This window comes from Cyprinus carpio, chromosome B13 (assembly GCF_018340385.1).
Source record: "Cyprinus carpio isolate SPL01 chromosome B13, ASM1834038v1, whole genome shotgun sequence".
NCBI classification, from domain to species: Eukaryota; Metazoa; Chordata; class Actinopteri; order Cypriniformes; family Cyprinidae; genus Cyprinus; species Cyprinus carpio.
In genome coordinates, this window is record NC_056609.1 from 16,937,802 (window position 1) to 16,959,139 (window position 21,338).

General features: G+C 37.0%; 1 protein-coding gene across 3 annotated transcripts in view; it reads right to left on the reverse strand.

Annotated features, from left to right (window-relative positions):
- adka (adenosine kinase a) overlaps nucleotides 1-21,338 on the reverse strand; it is a 143,363-nt gene that overhangs the window by 75,938 nt on the left and 46,087 nt on the right. For all 3 annotated transcript variants that reach the window (XM_042736933.1, XM_042736932.1, XM_042736934.1), the window contains exon 5: nucleotides 5,213-5,385. In XM_042736933.1, coding sequence (XP_042592867.1) covers nucleotides 5,213-5,385 — 173 coding nt within the window. The remainder of the gene's footprint in view (nucleotides 1-5,212; nucleotides 5,386-21,338) is intronic.

Genomic DNA, 21,338 nt, shown 5'->3' on the forward strand with positions numbered 1-21,338 from the left:
AAATTGAGTATTTTCGGTTTCCCTCACGTGCAAATATTCATTGGAAACAGCGCAGCCGTTCACCGTGCCATAAGGCGTGAGCAGCGGTCCACTGGCATATTTTTGATAATTATGATTTTTTTTCGTCGATACTGAAACATGCATGAACTACAAACCCTATTTTACCTAATGATTAATAGTTAAGCTTCAAATGGGCAACATCACGAATATGGAAACGTTTGGACTTGTCCCGAATGAGAGAGGTAAGCCCAACCTTACCTTATGTTTCGCTTTAATTTATTATAATTTTTATAGCTAAGCCTATATTATTATGTACTGCAATTACATTTATCCATTAGAATGATATATCTAATAGTTAAATTTAAAGTATTTGTTGTAAAGTGAAGGGAACTAAAAATATCCTGTAGTGTTTATAATGTTGGTACATTACAACATTATTAGGCCTGCCGTTATTATTTTCTGAATGTAATAAAATGTGACCTTATACATGAATTATATATTTTTTTCTTCTCAAAAACTTAATTTATTTTTAGCTGTGGGAAACACCGCTTCTGTTATGAATACTATGAAATATTTTAATTTGAATGTCGGATTAAATGAACGCTGTTATTAGAGTAGTTAATCATTAGCATAAGCGCGGCTAATGCTAATATAATGAGCATTAGAATTAAATTTCTTTATTAACTATTTAATACAGGGTAAAAAAAAAAAACTGGATGACATGATGATATTTATTTTTACACACCAAAAGCTTTTTAATGAATTGTGAATCTAAAATATACGTGTAAGAGAATGTACAAATTAACATTGTTTGTGTCATATCAGTGAGAAAAGCAGTTCTGGGCTTTTAAAAAAATTTTTTTTTAGCTAACTTAGTTGTTATTCTTGGCTTTAAAATCCAAAATCCCTTTAAAATTAAATATGTACACAGTTTGGATTAAATGAAAGTATAATCACATTTTTTAATTAGCATGTTTTTGTGTTTTGCTTTGGTACTGAAATTGGTACCGAGAACCGTGGATTTTCACTGGTATTGGTACCGGATACTGAAATTTTAGTACCGTGACAACATTTTAGGATACTTAGCAACAGAGTCTGGGCCTAATCTAGGCTATGTTGTCAACTTTTCACAAGTTTGGTGTATGTTTTTATCCATTTTTTTTTTTTTTTTTTTTTTTTTTCATTGCATGATCTGAAAATTACTTTAAGAAACAAAAAAGCCTCCTCCCCACTAAAAACTGTGCGTGCACATTCACTTTGTGAATGTGCCTGCCTCCCGCGTTGCTCAGCTGTGGACGATTTAAAAATGTTGGACATAAAGGTTGCCGTCACATTTTATACAGGAATTGTTAATAAAAAATAAAAATAAAAATAAATCAAATTATATTGTTAGTTTCATGATAACATGCAATCAAGGTCTTCGGATACTAATAAAGATACAAGTTTATTTAAGCTATTTAACATGCACTGTGACATTTTCACCCGTTTCAACTTTTAAATTCTTTGAGATTTTAAAGTCAGTTTAATAGTATTGAAATTCAAGTTGAATCTAGTATTAAATAAAATTCTATATCTATGAATTAAAGTAGCCTAACTTAATATGTTATCATGACTTTTTCATCATATAATTTTTAACAGTGTGATAACCAGCTGTATTCGTTTTCCATTTCGGAAACAAAGCAAACACTTTTTTTCTTTTTTTAAATCTATTATTCGCTTGCATATCTCCTACAAACGAGGTTTTTGTTTTTGTTTTTTTGAGGAAGGTGCCACTGTCAGGGGATTCAAAATAAGGGCTAATTGTGATTCTTTCTCTTTTATTCTTTAAGAAAATAGTGTTTATTCTTGTAGAAAATAAGGGATAGAATAAGAGACGATCCAAATATTTGTAATGTACAATAATGTAGGCCTATATCTGCCTGCAGTTAAAAAGTTATCAGAAATAATCATATTTGTTTTGCTTCACCCATTTAATGTACAATTGTTCTAAAAAAAAAAAAAAAAAAAATGTAATGTCATACACAAAAAATGCCATCGGCCTGATTAAATTTTACCATTATAGAATTGTGACTTTAAACGGGTAGTAAATTAGGAGGTGAAATTACAAATGGCAAGGAATTTTAAAACATAACAACTGAAGGTCTCTGAAACGTTAGTCAATAAAGCATTTTTTTAAACAATGGCACTTAAAGTTTTGAACTAAAATATTATTTCAACCATATAGCCTGTGAATAAATAAAATGCATACTTTTCAATGAAAGAACACTTAGAGAGTGTAGGTTGCTTCTGGTGTTTGGATGTGTAGCTACTTCAATATAATGAGGTCCAAGTTTAAGAATAGCCACACTAGTTTTTTTTTTGTTTTAACTCTATTTAACAGCATTAACTTACAATGAAATATGTCTTCCTTCAGGTAGACAATGTTTTCCTGCCTTGCTAAATGTTGGGCTTATGATCAATAAATTGCATTTGCCCAAACTGATTTTGTAAAATCAGAACGCTGACGGTGAACCTGGGTGCAGTTAGCGTGAGTCGCGCTCGCTGTGTAGCGGGAGCAGCTGGCAGAGGATTCCGCTTGGTCTTAAAGCCTTCCTCAAACGCCTACGTTCACAAATAACAATGATTTTCGTAAAAAGAATGATTAATTATCAATTGAGAATTTGTTATTACTATGGTCTGGTGAAAAAATATATGTGCTGCGAGAAAATAATAAAAATAGTAGGGGTGCTGTGAGTACAATATAATATGGTGTTTTTTTCTCAGGAGAGATGAGGCGCCTTTGAGAGAGAGACAAAGAAACTGGTGAAAGAGACGCGCATCTGCCAAAGAGACATTATATATTCAACTTAATAATTGTTAGTTTTAACACAATTTTCTAAGTACATATAGTAACATTTGAAGTGGATCAAAAAAGTTAATCAAAGTTGTCCTAAGACAAGAACACATTTTGGTTTTAGGTTTTAGGACAACTTTGAAGAAAGGTTTTGATCCACTTCAAATGTTGACTACTGTATAGCGCAATATAGTTTATTAGTTATTATAATTTAAATTGAGAAGAAGTTGCCTTTTTTTCATTTATTTATTTTTTTGCATCCAAACAATATTGGAAACCAGAAGTAACAATATCTGCAGAATGGAGAAGGGTTGGCCATTCTCAAAACATAAAATATAAATTTTATTTCAATTTTCGTTTTTGTGTTTCAGAGAAAAAAAAATGTTAAGGCATCTCTCCATTACGGACCGTTCTGAAAGCAGAATTTATGCAAACGCGTATAAAATGCTTTTATCCAAAATAAAACCAAACAAGATCTGTAATGAAGATAAAATATGTAGACAAATAAGAATAAATGGTGCGCGTCGCACTCATCTTCATGCACAAATCTTGCACTCTCATATTTTAAGGAATAGAATACACTCCTGCATTTAAATGCGGCTGCCTTTTTTTTTCACTTTACTTAAATTGTATGAAAGCAAGTAAAGAAGCATCCCTTTAAAATCACTGAAGTTGTCAATTAATGAAGCTCTTTTTTTACATCGTGTGCACTTTGTTGAGATCTTGAGTTTGAACGTGAGGACGTTTTATCAATCCGTCCATTCTTTAGAGTTTCAATGATTTAGCTAAATCGTGCAGGTTTAATTTATTCGTTTCTTGTTTTAATTAGATCTAAATAATGGGAGCGAAATTATACAGTGCATCACGTTTTACTAAAATAAAGGAAATAATTTATAAAACACACAACAATTTCTTAATCAGTGTACAGACAGATATCTTTTTCCCAAGAAGATATCTATCAAAATAAAGGACAGGTAACGAATAACAAAGTATGTGAGTGACAAAAATGCATGCTGTTTTATTAAAGGAATTTTAAAATATAAAATATAAAATATAAATTAAAAATGTATTTGTGACAAATGTAGGCCTAATATGTGAGAATATTGACATTTTGCATATAAATCCATGTAGCCTAGCTCACTAAAATAGGCTACCACTTTTAATGCTCCGATGCAAAATAAACCACCATTTCTTTAGGATAATATGACACAATTCATATTATATAAATAATACTGCACAACCATTAAATGTTTCAAATCTAAAATATGGTGTAATACTGTGTAGCTTAGAGAAAATATAAGCACAGGATCATAGGCTTGACAATTATCCTGCTTGAATTCGTTAAACACACATAACTTCATAAGTACTAAACTCTCATCTGTGAATATTAAATATTTAAACTAAAGTGTTTTTCTTTCATTTTCCCCAACTGCAGCCGTCAAATGTGGCGAGGCAAAGCTGACGGCTATTTGCAAAAATGTGCTTTGATGCGCTTTTTTTATAATTTGTTGTTAAAGCGACTTTTGTAGGTTGAATTCTTTTAATGTTTTTTGAATTGGTCTTTGATGCGCTAAGCTGCAAATGCACGGCAAAAAGCTAATTTTGGTTGGCCGCCTACTGTGTGTGTATATATATATATATATATATATATATATATATATATATATATATATATATATATATATATATATATATATATATATAAATAAAATAAATGTTGTAAACATATTTAATATAAATAAACATAATTAATAATATTATATTAATAATTGCAAAAATATGGAACACAAACATTGAAAGAAATTCAAAATAATTAAACTCCTTACGACTTCCAATCTTAATATCCATGGTGCTACATTTTTTTTTCCTGATATAACTTTTTTTTTTAAGATTATTTGGGCACGCTCCAAAAATATGTCAGCGGTCCATCAGAACTTTAAACCTGGTGTTCATTTGAACAAATCCTTAGAGTTCATACGATTACAGATTAGTCAATAAGCTTCCATGCTTACTATGGCATTTTCTTTGCAAGCAGAGAAATAGTAAGTGACACTTAAATAAACACATCAGTCTGCTCCGTTCAAATGTGTAGGTAGCACGTAATTCTGCCCAAGCAGTTTCACATATCTGCTCAGTCATGGAATCTAGCACCCTTCAGGGCCAAGTCATGCGGTGTATCAAAATACCTCTGTGCTGATCTAACCCCGGCAAATAAATAAATCAAGAGCTCTGGCGGAAAAGAGCAGAACAGCCGGCAAGGGAACAGCGAGTCCCAATGCATAGTGAGGTGGGGTGTGTGAATGCGCACTGTGTGTGTGCAGGGGGGTGCTATCCTGAGGAAGTGATAAGGGCCCTCCCTAGAGGAAAGGGGTGGCTGACCTGTTGTCGCCAGTGATGCAGGCAGCACAGGTCCCCGTGGGCTCTTGGCTCTGCTCGTAGTAGTGGGCATCCACGTGGGCCTCCTCTGCCTTCTCCTTAAGGATCTTCCCAAACTTATCCTTCCCAATGCACCCAAAGAAGGTGGCCACTTTGTGCGGCTCCTGGATCATCCACTGAGAGGAAGGACAGATTGAGCAGGAGGGGGGAGTCAAAGAAAAGAGAGAAGAGGAAACGAGATTATTCTAACACGTAAACACAGCTTCCATATCTGACAGTTACAAAATAGGCTGGAAATCACAAATCCAGGATCTAGGAAGTTGTCTATATATTGACAATTCCTGGAAAGGCAAAATAGACTGTTGTTAGAGAGGCCCTGTGCGTGCAACTCTGCAAGAGAATAACTAGTGAAAACAGGAAGTAATAGCAAACTGATAAGGAAAAGAAACAAATACATTTCAAGGGTAAAAAAAAAAATCTTAAGTCAAGGAACAATGATTAGTTTGACTTTTCAATAAGGTCTTTGTTAGGGAAGTGCCTAGCAATGATCAGTGATGAAAACTCAATTGCATGACTAACAACTTTAACTTCAAAATATTTACACTTATGTTTTAAATACTTAATGTTTAAAATATTTTTATATTGTTATATTGTATATTACTTTCCATATATGTGTAGTTTTATTTTACAATGGTTTAATATTCTACATTTTAATGACACAGTGCCTTAATTTAGTGCTCAAGGTGTAAGATTCTTTAAAAAAAAAAAAAAAAGTAGATTGCAAAAGACCTCTAAAACATATACACACTGACAGACAATTAGGAATAAAATTATATTTATGTTTTGAAGCAGATAAACTACATACTGGGTTATTTTAGATATTGATTTACATTTGGGCTGATTAGGAAAAAGGCTCTTTTTTACCCCAGTATAAGTATAAGCCTTATAAAATAAAATGTAAAAAAAAAAAAAATGTAAAAAAAAAAAAAATGTAAAAAAAAAAAAATGTAAAAATAAAGAAACAAAATGTCAGTGAGACATGACATATTAATTTATCTGTATGGAGCAATAGGCAAGCCAACTACAAATTTGGCTTTGATTTATCAGCTTAAATATATCAGCCCATTTTACCTATATGGATAACATTAAAGAGTCACATTTATCAGCTGATTCCAATATGGCTGCCAATGTAGAATCCATCCCCACATATCTGTAGACTTTATCATTATTTTTGGCACTGAGATGACTGGCGCTACTGATATCGCATTGAGTTCTGCACTTATAGAAGCTTCTAAATATACAGTGATCCACTCAGATGGAGTAAAACTTTAACCAAAACTGATAGACCAATGAAATGAGATACAGGATGTCTGTCTGTAGGCTGTGTTAAACTAGATTACAGGGGAGCACTAATTCCAGCACCCTGGATGGTGGCTTACCACAAACACTGTAACATTGCCACTTTTATGGGGATGATGAAAAGGTCTTTCTAGGTTTTTAGTGCTGTGGGGTTTAACCTCCGAAGATTTATTAGAGTACACAGTGCTACGTTTGCTGCTTTTATTGCAACCTTGCAATGTCTGTTGATGGGGCCCCTTGTGAATGAGATGCTCTGCCTGAGAGATGACCTGTATACATGAGAAATTAATCACTCCAACCAAAGAGTCTGTCTGTGGAGCAATACACCTCTGTTTACAGTTTGGAAGTGGTTCTGTACTGTGTGTTCAATGTTAGGCTAAAAAGACATAAACATCTTAAAGCTGTTGATTATGCTAATGTTGCAGTGGGCACCTCAGGTTCTTTTGAACTTAACGTGAAAACACTTTCACAATCCATTTTACTTTATGATTTACTTACTATATCCTTTCAATTGAAATTTTCTCAGCTGTGCTATACTCTTCCCCATTTCTTAATTAAAGATGTAAATTAACTCTAAGGGATATTCAATGACTTGGAAATCTTCTTGTATCCATCTTCTGCTTTGTGCCTTTAATTACTTTTTTGTGGAGTTGTTTGGAGCTTTCATGTTCATGGTGTAAGTCCTGCCATAATATTGACTTGCCAAATTGAACCTTCCAGATGGCGCATTTATACTAAAATCAATTGAAAGCCCTTCAATCTCCATTTAACTATTGATGTGTCTTCTAAAACCAACTGGTCGCACTAGTGATGGTTTAATAAAGGTGAATACTTCTCAAATTAGTTATTTTGGATTCATAATTGTAATTATTTTGGCTCAAAGCCAAATTAAATGATAGTTTATGCAAAAATGAAAATTCAGTCATCATATACGAACCCACGAGTGCATTCCAAACCAACAATACATGAAGATATTTTAATTAAACTTGAGAGATTTCAATGCCTCCACTGAAAGTCCATTCTCCCAAAACTTGGACATTTTAAAAAGTATAAAGTCATACTCTGTAATCCATATGAATCGAGTGAAATCTTCTGAACAGAATGAAATGAAGAGGGTGAGTAAATTGACTTTTCGTTCTATAAGTGTTGTATAATCATGCATTAGGTTTAATTACATCTAATTTTATAATATATATATGTGTACAAAATTTTTTTTTTTTTTTGGGGGGGGGTGACCTAACTTTAAAGTTCAGTGTGATGTACTGCTGTAAAAACAGTAAACATCCATAAGCAATACTTTTTATAGCTCAAAAAGAACATGCATTCAGAAACATGCGTTCAAAAAGTAAAGTCAGTTTAAAATCAATAAGCATCCATCTCTGATGGTGGAAATATTTCAATTGAGATAACTCAATGAGCAGATACTTAACTCTATTTGTTCATCCCTGATGAATCTAAGATTTTCTAAGGACATTTCCCATGATTCCTGCTGCTGCTGTGTACAGACCCAAGATTTACAGACAAGAACACTCCCATATGACACAGTGCATTGCATTTTAATTTCACCTGGAGAGTGTTACTCATCTTGATGGTAAACCTTAGGTGAAAAAAAAAAAAAAAAAAAAAAACCTAAACACATACGTGTCAGCACTGCAATTCAAAAGATACATGCATACATCTTTGATGGTTTTAGAGATAGCAGAGCTCCAGTGGCAGCTGATTAGGAAGGATGGGGTCGGGGTGGTGCTTCTAATAAGCCTCCAAAAACAGCTTGGCACAGCACACACCTTTGTTCCGACTCTCATAATCAAAGCCAGCCAAAAACTGCAGCCAATCAAAGAGGTCTGCTGTGAAACACCAGTTTATTCGTCTCCATCTACTGCAATAACCCCCTCCTGCTGACAATTACTTTCAAATGGAGATCTAAATAAAAGATGATATGTCCATTAAGACAAAGAGCTATCTGCAGGGTCGCAGGGAGGTCGGTCTGCGGCAGGCGTAAGGGATATTCATGCTCAGTCACATCCCAATTACCCGCCAGCAGCACTGGCATGGTGTGAGCAAACGTGCGTGAGGGAAGCTTCATTATGGAGGGGGATGAAGTGCTGAAATTAAACAGCAGTGTCTCCCGCTGTGTTGAGCCCCCCGGCCTGGAGCACACAGCCCGGCTCTGACATAATGTGGCTGCACATGATCACGTAAGCGAAGACTCTCACGCACTCACACTGTACTGTACGCATGCATGCATTAGGGTTGTTTGAGGAAGTGAAGAGAAACATGCAAACCAAAACATAAATTATGTAAAATGCTGACGGTCTCTCAAAATTTGCTGATCGTATGGAATTTTTTTATTTTTTATTTTAACATTAAGACTACAGCACAGCTGGTAGAGCCAGATTAGACCATTACAGGAATAAAACAGAAATCAGTACATGCACACATGTCATAGTAAACAAAAATTATCCCCTATTCCAAAACTGTCCATGCAGCTTGGTGGGCAATTCTGTGGTCATAAATGTCTTAAACTTTTTACATTTCTAAATTTCTAAAATATGTACAATTGTAAATTCTTTTCACTAGGTTTACGTTTTTAATTTAATCTATGAAAAGGAAGTGAGACCAGTTCTTATTCCACCTCAAAACAAATAGTACAACATGATTTTTGATTCACCTCAGTGTGACTAGTGAGGTATGACTCTTATGAGTCATTTGTTTTAGTGAATCAAACAAATACAATTACACACACTTGAGTTTAGTCAACAGCATGTTATAAAAATAAATGAATGAAATGTACACTAAAATGCAGCATTTTGGGGTCAGTAAGATTATTATTTTTTTTTTTAAGAATTTCATACTTTCATTCAATAAGGATAATGCTACAAAAATGTCATATAGAACCTTATAATTCCAAGGTGACAAAATGGTTTTTACAAAAATATCAAATAACTGTTTTCAACATCAATAATTATAAATGTTTCTTAAGGACCATGCGACACTGAAGACTAGAGTTATGGTTGCTGATAATTCAGCTTTACCATCACAGAAATAATTAATAATTTAAAATATATTAAAACAAGCAGAATATATTTTGCAATGTTACCATTTTACTATATTTGTGATCAATTAAAGCCTTGGTGAGCATAAGAGACAAATTTCAAAAACAAAATCTTACCAAACATTTTAACCTAGTGGATATGACCACATTTATTCATCTCTAAAAATTCTAATTTATTAAAAAATAAATATTATCATTTAACAAGGGAGATATTTCTTCTTCAAAAGTTCCAACATGAAACAAAGAACCAGACTGATTAAATTCTTTACAATATTCATTTCTAATTATGACCCATACTATGATACTTCTTTAAATGTCTGAAGCATTAATTGTTAGAGATGTGAGGTGACCCAGCACGTATCCCTGCATCCACCAGCTGCCTCTCCTCTTTGTCACATGCTTGCTGCAGTTATCCCTCATTTGCCAGAGGACAATCAGAGCGTCTGCTGACGGCCCCTAGCACAGAGCTGCCGAACACTGAGCTCCATAACAGAAGCCCACCAGGTTCTGATGTATCAAAGCACATGAAAAAAAAAAAACCTAAGAGCCTAGAGTGAAGTGATCTGTTTCATAATCACGTCTTCTCTTTTGATCTATACCACAAAGAGGCTGTCTACTAACCACAGCAGAGCTATAAAATCCCAACAAACTGCCCTAATTCAGGTAAAAGAGCGACATAACCTAATTTTGAACTATAATCCTTAGAAAAACCCGATGTACCTCATGCAAGGGGCTTAAAAAGGAAGTCTGAACACAATGCCTGATTAGGGTTGACTGTTTGGCAGAGCTACGGAGAGGCAAAATTAGATTAATTTGCTTTTGACACACTGTAATAATCTAATAGCATTTAGCTCAGTGAACCCCGGCTCAAACAATGGCGGTGAATGCTCTTTAACCTGAAACTCAGCCAGAACCAGCTTCAGAACCCAGCCAACACGTCTCAGGATTAAAAGCCCTCTGTAACCTGATGGATGCAACTCCAATTACAAGCGTATCAAACTGACAAAAACCGCAGCATGGCTATTTATAGACTGAACTAAAATAGACAGCCAGCACTGGCCTCCCAAAAGTGGTCATGAGGCAATCTGGCCCACACGAGCAGACCGCGTCGAGCGATTCTTCCTCCGAATGTTGATGTGTACCCTCTGTGTGCTGATGTGGGCCGCTGGATGTGACTGATGCGTGTTGTGTGTTCGCGTGTCAGTTTTGAAGCTAACTGAAAGCAGCACTTGACAGAGAAGAGAGAATGATGTGAGCAGAAAGAGGGAGAGAAATGAAAATGAGTCATATCTCTAAGGACGCAGACAGAGAGGAGAGCTGTGCACAGGCACGGCTGTCACTGGCCGCAGACACATGAATAAATAAAGGCATTATAATGAAGACAACTTGCCGTCTGCCCATCAGAGCCTGCCCAGCCTGGCACCAAAGCTCAGGAGGGAAGAGAGAGAGGAGCAAACGAATTAAAAAAATAAGAAAGAGCGAGAGACAGGATGAGACAGGAGAGGAAGAGAGTGCGGCCCATCACTGTGATTGACAATGATGAGCACTGTCTGCTTCTATTAAATCAATCATCACTATAGGACTCAAGTCTCAGCTCTCTCAATAAGCTAACAAGCACAGGACTTCAGCGTTTCTATCAGCCGTTTACTCTCGCGTCCCCCCGCGGAGCAAAACATCTGGTCAGTTTCTCTTATCTGCTTTATTTCACGCTCAGGTGGCTTAGTGTGGTGTTGTGTGCCATTTCCCCCGCGTGCCCCCTGCCAATGGTGTCATATTTGGACTGCTGTCTGTGACATTCTCTTTCACACCTCCCACCGCTGGGCTGTTTCCATGTGACATCCTCACCATAGCGACAGGGCCGGAGGAGGAAGAAAGCCGGTGACTCGGCGAGGGATGATCAGATGCGTGCAGGCCTGTCAGGAGTCTTCATCACTCTGTTCAGACTAGGAATAGGTCATGCTGGTTGAGTCATTCAAGAACCGACTAGTCGATTAGTGAGATTGACTAGTTTATCTAGACCTTTTCTTTCTTTTTTTACTGACACCAACACAGCTGGTATAAACCAGTTTTGGTTAAACTTCTTTAAATTATGATTGTAACTCAACAAGAAAAGAGCTTAAACTACAGTAGTCAGGCTACAAACAAAACTACCCTATACTAAAGCTATTAAGAATGCAATATCTTTTAAAACTATCCGATTAAAATGTGTAATTTAATTAGTGTCAAACAAAAACAATCAGTTTAAACTGATAAACCAACCAAAAATACACAAAACCAAAACGATGATTTTTTTTTTTTTTTTTTTTTGAGTGTGTTTATAAGAACTTCCTGAACAAACGGTTTCACTAGAATGACTTGAACAGCTAACATTTCATATGAGAGGAATGACTAAATGAGTTTTAGAATAAACTCATTAGAATTCATCTTTTCCAGAAATGCTTGAATAAAATAAAAAAAGGACCATTTAGGAAGAAGTGATTCACTAGAATGCACTAGAGTGATTCAAATAGAATACTTTCTACATTACATTTTTATATTTTGTATAATTTAATTGGGCCATAGTTTTCTGGGATAAAAACAGCTACAATTTCAAAACATTTACACTAAATGCAACAAAAGGAAAAACAAAAAACACACTTTAATTTATGTAACTGAGTTAAACAGTGATAAATTAAATATTACACTATAAAACAGACCTAAAATGGAGGGATATGAATCAATGATAAACCTTTTTGATACTGTTTATATACAAGAACTGTCTGAACGAACCAATTCAGTAAAATGAATCAAACTTTTAAAAGTATCAAACGAGAAAAGGAGAGTTTAAAATGAACGGACTCATTAGAATCAATTGGAGTTTCCTACAATAGAAACAGGGTTTGAAAATAGTAGCCAATTTGGCTACTAAATTTAAATTACTGGCCATTCATAACTTCTACTAGCCAAAAACAATTAAACAAACAAAAAAAATAAAAAGGCCAGAGGACCTAACAGCTTGAGGCTGTCCACAATGGATGTGACAAAGCAACTGTTGCAAATAATTTGGACTTTAAGTCAGTATGTAGGCCTACGTTATAAATAGGAGGAGGAATCAGTTTACTGTTGGGGATTTGTCGTGCTGTGCCACGCCGCATCCAGTGTAGACAGCATCACTGATTATAATCGGTTCTGTTGTATTTTGTTGCATCCGGTGTAGGCACGGTGTGAGTTCCGGAGAATTCATGGCAAATGCAACAAACTAATACTGAATTTTTTGTCAGAAATGCACTTGACAGTATAAACATTGATTTTGTGCTAGAACACAGGAAATTTACCGCTAATAAATACTCTCATCACTTCCTCACCCACCTTTATGACTTACTTTTTTCTGGGGGACACAAAAGATATTTTGTAGAATGATACCAAACAATTTGGGTTACCCTTGATTTCTACTGTATGGACAAAAATTTCTTGAATTTCTCAAAAGATCTTCTTTTATGTTAAGAAAGTAATTTGGAATGACATGATGTTGACTAAATGATGACCATTTTGATTTTTGGGTGAACTATTCCTTTAAGAAGTTTAATATTCGTTAATAGTAAACACCTTATTTATATAAGACAGAGACACTGATATTAATCTTTAATCAGGCTCTTATTGAATCAACATTTTACTTCAATTAGAACGAAACATTTAAATGCAGAAGCTCAGCACTGTGCGGTGACTGATCCTGCTCTGCTTTAATGCGCGACTGGTGGATGCACAGGGCGGGAATGTACAGGTGCTCCCGATGGCTTGTACAGCTACGTTCAGTGCTGCGCAATTAGTCTGTATTTAATATATCATGATGAGTCACGAGTTCAGTATTTTTGCTAAATCTGTGCAGATTTGGCTTACATGAACTTCCCCAAGAAATTAATTAGTGAACAATTTATGATAGCCAGACAGACAGACAGATAGATAGATAGAACAAATAATAGAATGAATGATAGAACAATAAATAGAAAGATTGATGGATAGATCGATAGATGATAGAACGATAGATGATAGAACGATAGAATGAACGACAGAACGAACAATAGAATGAACGATAGATCAAACGATACAACGATAGATACAACGATAGATAGATAGATGGATAGATAGATAGATAGATAGAATGATAGATAGAACGATAGATAGATTGAATGATGGATGGATGGATAGATAGAGCGAGGGCTTTCTTGAGACTAACTAGCTGACTAGTATTTCATGCAACCCACCTACTAGTTGTTTTTGAAAATATGTAATTTTGCACATCCCTCCCTACTCCAGATAAACACAACAATTCTGGCGACAAGTCGAACATACAGATCTCATCTTTTCCCATCCACAGCCTGGGGAGCAACATAAACACGCAGACACGCTTCCCAGTAATCCCAGGCATTTCGGCACCATCTAATTTTCTCAGAGTGTAGGCAGACAGAGATGGAGGGGGAAAGTGAGAGGGAAAAAAAAAATGTTTCATTACATAAGCTGCTTGTGCGACTGCAGTGCCCACACCATCCCAATAAGTGGCAGTTTTAGAGCAATCTAACGTAACAATCAAGGGACACTCACACACACATGCACGCACAGAGCTTCTGGGTAATGGGCAGGAACGCAGGCTGTTTTCATACTGGGTTTGACTGCTTGTTCAGAACCAGAGTTTCACCATCCTCTATCCCTGCAGGTCTCTGTTAATAACTGGTTCTGAACTGAATTATGATTGTGTCATCATGACATCCATATAAGCAATGAATACTGCAGGCAACTGTAACACAATAAATGTATGAAACATATTCAGCACATGCTAAGTGAAGTTCTCTAACTGGAAAGAATTTTTTTTTTTTTTTTTTTCCACATTCGCAACAAGAAATTTACATGCAATTATTTTTATATTACTTCTCTTTTTTTTTGTTCTGCTGTCTTTGAATTTACAGTAATAAACAGTAGTACAGTATTGGTTTAAAATGAACAGAGGCAAAACTGCAAACACTTACTGATCAGCGATGAGATCAGGGGCAATTAGCTCTAATTATGAAAAAATTGTAATCGCATAAAATGCATAATAAAAATTATTTTAAAGTATCTATTTGATGACCCTTCTTAAAATTATCAGTTCAATATTAATATAAACACAGTAAATTATAGGTCCCACTTTAGCTAGACAGCTAAAATAACAGTAACAGTTAAAGTAACAGTAATATTCAAATGTATTAACACAACAATATTTTTTACTTTGTGTGCTTTTGATTGAGATAATAGTTGGGGAATCTTGTATTAAATATTAAACAAATATTTATAAAAGTATAATATTACTACTAATAACTACTTCCGAAATCAGGGCAACACACTGACTTCACTGATTTTTAGTATTAAACTCAACTTTACGATTTATTGTCTCTCACTATAAAGACTATTAATAATGCAATTACATTGGTACATATAAACATGTCTTGTACCGAAAAGGTTGATTTGTAGCAGTCTGGTCTGAGAACAGAAACAACCCAACCCCTAAATAATACATAGCTAAATAACAATACAGGAAACAGGTGGAAAATCATATCACATTGCTCAGACATTCCACGACCCAACAAAGTCAGATTAAGCACGTACAGTCAGGTGAAAAACTCCGACCAACGGCAACAGACACCAACAAGGGTAACACACTGATCCAACAAACTCCGACAGACTTGTCTGTTGCCGTTTGTTTGTGCAGTGTGCAGTGGCCTTTACTGTTTTACTCTTGTTTATGTACTTTAGGTTTTACTATTAATACTAAGCAGATTTGCAAATGTAGTGCAATAGAAACATAGAGCTTAATCCAGTTTCTGTGGAAAAAGGCAGCAACAGAAAATTCATTATAGGCTAATAGGGCTAATCATATGTAATCAATAGAAGTTCACTCTAGGCAGACTGTGTTCATACTCATTGAATACAGTACTGGAGTCCACACCAACAGTTTGCCAAATCACCATTTTCAAGTGGACTTGAGTGCGGTTTGCTGGTGGTGTAAGAGAGCAGCTTTCAAACCAACCAAACAAACCAAAGTCAGGCCTTCACCAAAAGCCCCAGTGTGAAAGCTTCCTCAGAGAGGAGAGAGCAGGTCTCTGTGAGAGCCTGTGAACGCCACTTCCCCTCTTGGTCAGGGCGGTGGCCTCCAGCGTGACTGTATGGTGTCGTGTTTCAGACAAGGGCTTGGGAGAGGGAATGGAGTTAGTTTACCAGTGTCTTTGAACACTGCGGTAGCACAGTGTAAATGACACCATCCGGTCTGACTCTCTCCTTTTCTATGCAACTCACACACATACTTGTAGGGAACCACCCGGTGCTATCAGCGGAGAGATCAGATCAGAGACACCAACAGAGGCCCATTTCCCAGAGTAACCTTTCAGACACGGCCGAACAGACCGCTTGCGCATCAAGGCCATGTAGAGTTTATCTGACAAACATACTGGTTTTCCCTACCCAACTAGTTAAACATACAGTACAGGCCTCTGTTGTTTAGTGCTGGAGAGGCCTGCTGAATTATTCATAAGACAAACAAGCCCGTGCTGCCGGGGCTGACGCACAATGATCCGTCACAATGGACTCTTTCTATTGGGTGTCCTGCAAGTTGGCTCTCGAGACAGGGGCATAGTCTGGGTGGTGTTCGTGGGAGACTCGTCTCTCTCGATCTCTCGTTAATATGAGAGCGAGAGGTTGTGAAACCCACCGGTCAATTTATGGCTAGAGTTTATCTGGTCGTAAAATGGTGCTTTGCGCTTCTTGGTCCAGGACCATGACGCATGGGAGGCTAATCCTGTCTGCGGGGTGAGGGGGGGAGAAAGAGTGTGAGACAGCGACAGAAACTTCCCCCTGCCCAGACGGAGCTGCAGGTGAATTGGTTTTGCTCCTGAACCTTGGGTTGACACTCTGCTTTGATCTCCAGCACATGCCAGACGCCCATAGGGAAAAGATCAGTGGTGTACTGGGACATGGTGCTATAGTAACAGAGACGTTGGGGGGGGGGGGGGGGGGGGGGGGGGGTGTGAGAAACAGGCGAGGGGTAAATGGACGGGTGAATAAGAATGTGTACATGTCTTAAAAGGATGGTTTAACTTTGCATAATTGTTTACTCAACTTTACCACATTCTAATGTACTAAGCACTAATGTGCATAAGGGCTAAGCACTGTATTGAAATATTCAAAATTTTATTATTTTATGGCCAAATAAAATAAAAAACTAAAATAATAAATTAAAATACATGGTATTAGAAACATTTTAGCACCGATCCCCATAATGCAATGTGTATTCATGCATGTGTCATGTTTATTAATGCTGCAGCATGTCCGAGACCACTCTCTTACTGGGTGGTGTGTGTGTGTGTGTCTGCATCAAACTGGATGTTAACTGACGGCAAATGAACTCCCATAAAAGGTTTCAAAAACCGAACAGATTCATTGAGCTCCTGTTTGTCTTTCCCAAGCCCTGTAGCTTGATTCTGAAACAGAAGTCCAGGAGCCACTCTAGTGCAATTCATGGCGTGTTAATAAACTCCCCTGTCTGACAGGGCTGTTCATTGCTCTGTTGCTTTGTGTTCTTTTATCGGCACAAATTGACCCCCCCTCGCCCTCCTCTGAGAAAGAAAGAGCCTTTCAAAAGCTGCAGGCAGCGCTCCATTCAAACTGAGCTACGGGATCAGAGGCATTGCCGAGTGACCTTTGACCCCACAGTGTCACAAGGGTTTGCAAAGCAACAAAAGGCAGTTTTACACCCCTCACAGCCTGACAAGAACATGACAGGAAATTATCAATTTATCCAAAGAATGAAAACAAGCTGGGAGAAACTGGACGCCAGAGTTAATTAATGCATTTTTTAAATGCACGCATTACAATCTTTTATGCAAAGATGAATATGAGTCCTGTTTTTATTCCGTTCACCATTGATTCTCACCTTGGACGTCTTTGTGCTGTACAGGTAGAGACATAAAAGGATAAAACAGATGAGTGACAAGCAGGGATATATATAAAACAAAAAAATAATGAATAACTAAATAGCTATAAATATAGACGATGACAATAAAACTACAAACTGATGCATATGTAAATTTTGACAACTTCAAAATAGATGATGGACACAAGGTTACAACAGGTTTTTTTTTTTAGATTGTAGTATACTTAACAATAATAAATGCAAGGAATCCTTAGAGGAAAGTGTGTGAGTGTGGAACAATAAAGTGTTGAGCAGCTACAACATTAAGGAACAACTAGCAGCTGTGTGTATGCGATTACATGGCTCTGCTGTGAGCAACATAATCTCACCCCCCGCTCGACCCCCCCTGCCAGGCCTGGAAACATCTGTGGGAGTTGAATGGAGAGCAGTAAGACTCATATCTGGCGGCTGAGATGACTGTTTGAGACATGAGCGAGCGTGGACTGTCTGATTTATGAGACTGATAGCACTCCAGATTCTTCACTCCACTACAGCAGAGCCGGCCCAACTCTTCTTTATTAATCTCCATAAATACTGGCCTGATAAATAAAACAGCCCCACTGAAAAATAAGGGTGCCTGTACCAAACCATAAAGCAAACGGTCTCGACTGCCCCCTTTGAGTGTGACAGTATGGGCAGAGCTTGCAAACTGCAGGCCCTGATGCTCTGAAGTATGATTACAGTGTGAAATGGGACAGTTTCTAAGTGCCATAATAATAGCAGATATCGTTATATTATTATTTCAACCTAAATTCAACTTAAGTTTTTTATATACCAAAATGTTTTAATATTGGCTATTAAGGGATAATCTAGTCATTTAAAAATGAAAAGGTAACTCAACCAAAAGGTAAGATTTACTTCAGTTCTAACCAGAGTCTGTCAAATTCAAAAACTGAAGAATTGGTACCCTTAAATCAAATAATTTATTGATGTATTGTAACTTTGATGAAAGGAAAATCAGTACATGCAATATATTCTATGAAATGAAGTGCCCTTTTACCTTATTATGATGAAATGTATAAATTAGATAAAAAAAAAATGTCTATAGTATTTTCAATTAGCATTTATTTATGCATCCTTTAGGACAAACTTTGCTTGTGTAGTAATTTATTTGGATTTTAGTTCTACTTCCCTGCATTGAAATTGCAACTTAAATTTCAATTCTGCATCCACTTTGCTACTGCATTTTAAATTCAGAAGCTGAATTCAAATTTAAAAGCCATTCTCAATTAAATTCTAAATGAGATGCTAAAACCAGACATGCACGGCAGGATGTCACAAAATTTGTTGCATTATAATTAAAAAAAAACTGCCTTGATTCAAAACCCATCTGCGACAGTTTGTAAAGTACACTATACTGTAGTTTTGCACTTTGTGTTGGATTTATAAAATAGCTGAATAGCTGAGTCTCTTTGAAAACATGCTTATTTACCACCTCCAACCACGCACTGTCAGTTCAATGCTCGCTGGAATGTATAAAAACATAATTACACAGCATTCAGTCCAGGAAAGCTTGGTCATTCTTTATTAAACTGAATTTAATTAAACAAAGTAGGATCTCAAGGCTGAATGTATTCATATATGCAGCGATGTACAGATGTACATTCTGCTTCTTGGTAACTAACTGAAGCAATCAGTGCTTCTTTATTTCTTTTCTAACAACAGGTTCTCGGCATTAGACAGATCTTGATTGAGAAGGAGCCGTGATTTGTGACCTTCTTAGACAAACCCAGTTACACGCTACAACATGATTTTATCTCTGCTAATTTGCACTGATAGCTATGCAAACCTCAAAAGCATAGCAAACCCCATAATTAAGGTTTGTGGTTCCCTTGAAGACAGAACAGGTTTAAGCAAGGGTTCAAATGACGGATGAGTCTCACACGCTATACGCTTTGGAACGGAGGGCAAGTAGGTTGTTTTACCCCGCGTTGTGTGCCATAAATCTAATCAAGGTGATAAATCAAGGCCATTCTGACTGTAACTGTATTGTAACAGTACCTGAAAAGAGCGGCTAAGGCTGGGAACTAGGCCATAAGGTCTTCTCAATCCCCAGCTTTGGGTAAGGTTTCTCTAAGCATGTAGTTAACTACACTCAGGAAATGATTCCTCTCCAGACCATTAATGCACTATAGAATAATAGACACACTAAGGACTGTGGCAGATGTATTTCTGCGCCTATAAAGCCGTCTCTCAAAAGCCCTCTTTGCTTGCCAAACGCAACACCTCTTGCTCCAGAGCAGCGACGGAGCCTGTAAAGGTTGGCCCGCTCTACGCGTTCCCAGACAAGGCAGAATGTTAACAGGGTCAGCGTTGGGGACTTAGCCCTACAGTTAAATCCATTTGAAAATGCAAAAATGTGAATTCTGCTTTATAATGGCTCCCGCAGGTCCCGGCGTTACGGGCCAAAAGAAGCTTCCCCGAAGCCAACTGCTGGATCGGATTTCAGCCCTTCTTCCCCACCCAGAAAAAAGAAAAAAAGAAGAAAAAAAGTCAAGAGAAAGACAGACAGACAGAGGAGGAGAGACATTTAATGCACATTTCACTTCAGGACAACCATACCAAAACAATTCAATTATCCCATCATCCTTGGGGCCCCAAACTGATTTATCGAGTCGTGGCACCTGAGATGCAGATCATTCCAGGTCTTCACTCCCTCTCATTTGACTTGACTTCCCCCATGAAAAAAACCCACTCGGTCTCTCCCTGTCTTTCAGACCCCTGGGTTCATGTATAAAAACCCGAGCAAGAGATCCAGGAAGAGAGGGGCCAGGCCCTGACAGCCCTGCCTGAGATTACAGCGAGAAGGTCGTCTTTGAATGAAAAGCTCGTTTATCCGAGTTAACGCTGGCAAATTTGCCTCTCCACATCCAGCCCCTGTTAGCTTTGGCAAGTCGAGTGAAACGCAGCGGTAGCGCTACGCAAACACCAACGGGGCTGTGCTACGCCACGCTTCTTTTCTCTTTTCGACACTTTTGGGAGCCGGAAAAATTATCCAGCACACCTGGGAATGACGAAGCCACTCGCCGTCCAACTTTAACTACTTGAGCTGACTGGCAGAGGCTTTAAAATTTGGGTAGCTGTAATTCTTCTCGAGTCTGGCATTCACACACAGAAATCAATATATGTTTCTCATGAGCATTCACTGGGCACATAAAAAAATCTATTAGTTTTAAATCGTCTGTGTGATAAAACATTCAAACATTGACAGTGCAGCATAACAAAGGAAGTGTATAAAAAGGAGAAGTCTGATATTTTCAAAGTAATAGTTATGCTACACGCTTCACTGATAGCTGCATTTATGAAGGTCGTACTTTCAATTGCCCGTGGAAATTCTTTGTATTCAATGTATTTCATTGTACTGTGCTGAATATAATTTACGTGGCCTAGTCTGAAAATTAAAATCGAAGACTATCTGTCTAAAAAAAAAAAAAAATACCCAAACTCTCCTGCTCAGATCCGTCTGAGATTCACACAAACTAGTTTAATATCATTTCAATGATGACCTTGTGGGCCATCATTTCTTGTCAGGCCAAATTTTACTTCTGCAAGTTCTCACAGCTCATCATGAAATATTCATCTGAGGAGCTTCCCGCTCCACAGCACAATTCGGACTAGCAATGAACAATGCGGATTCAAAAGGGGATATGATTTCACAAACAAACAAAGAAAATTACCAAGCATCTTGAATCCCCCTGCTGGGCGACTATCCTAGTCAATTAAAATGATTTGACTGTTGC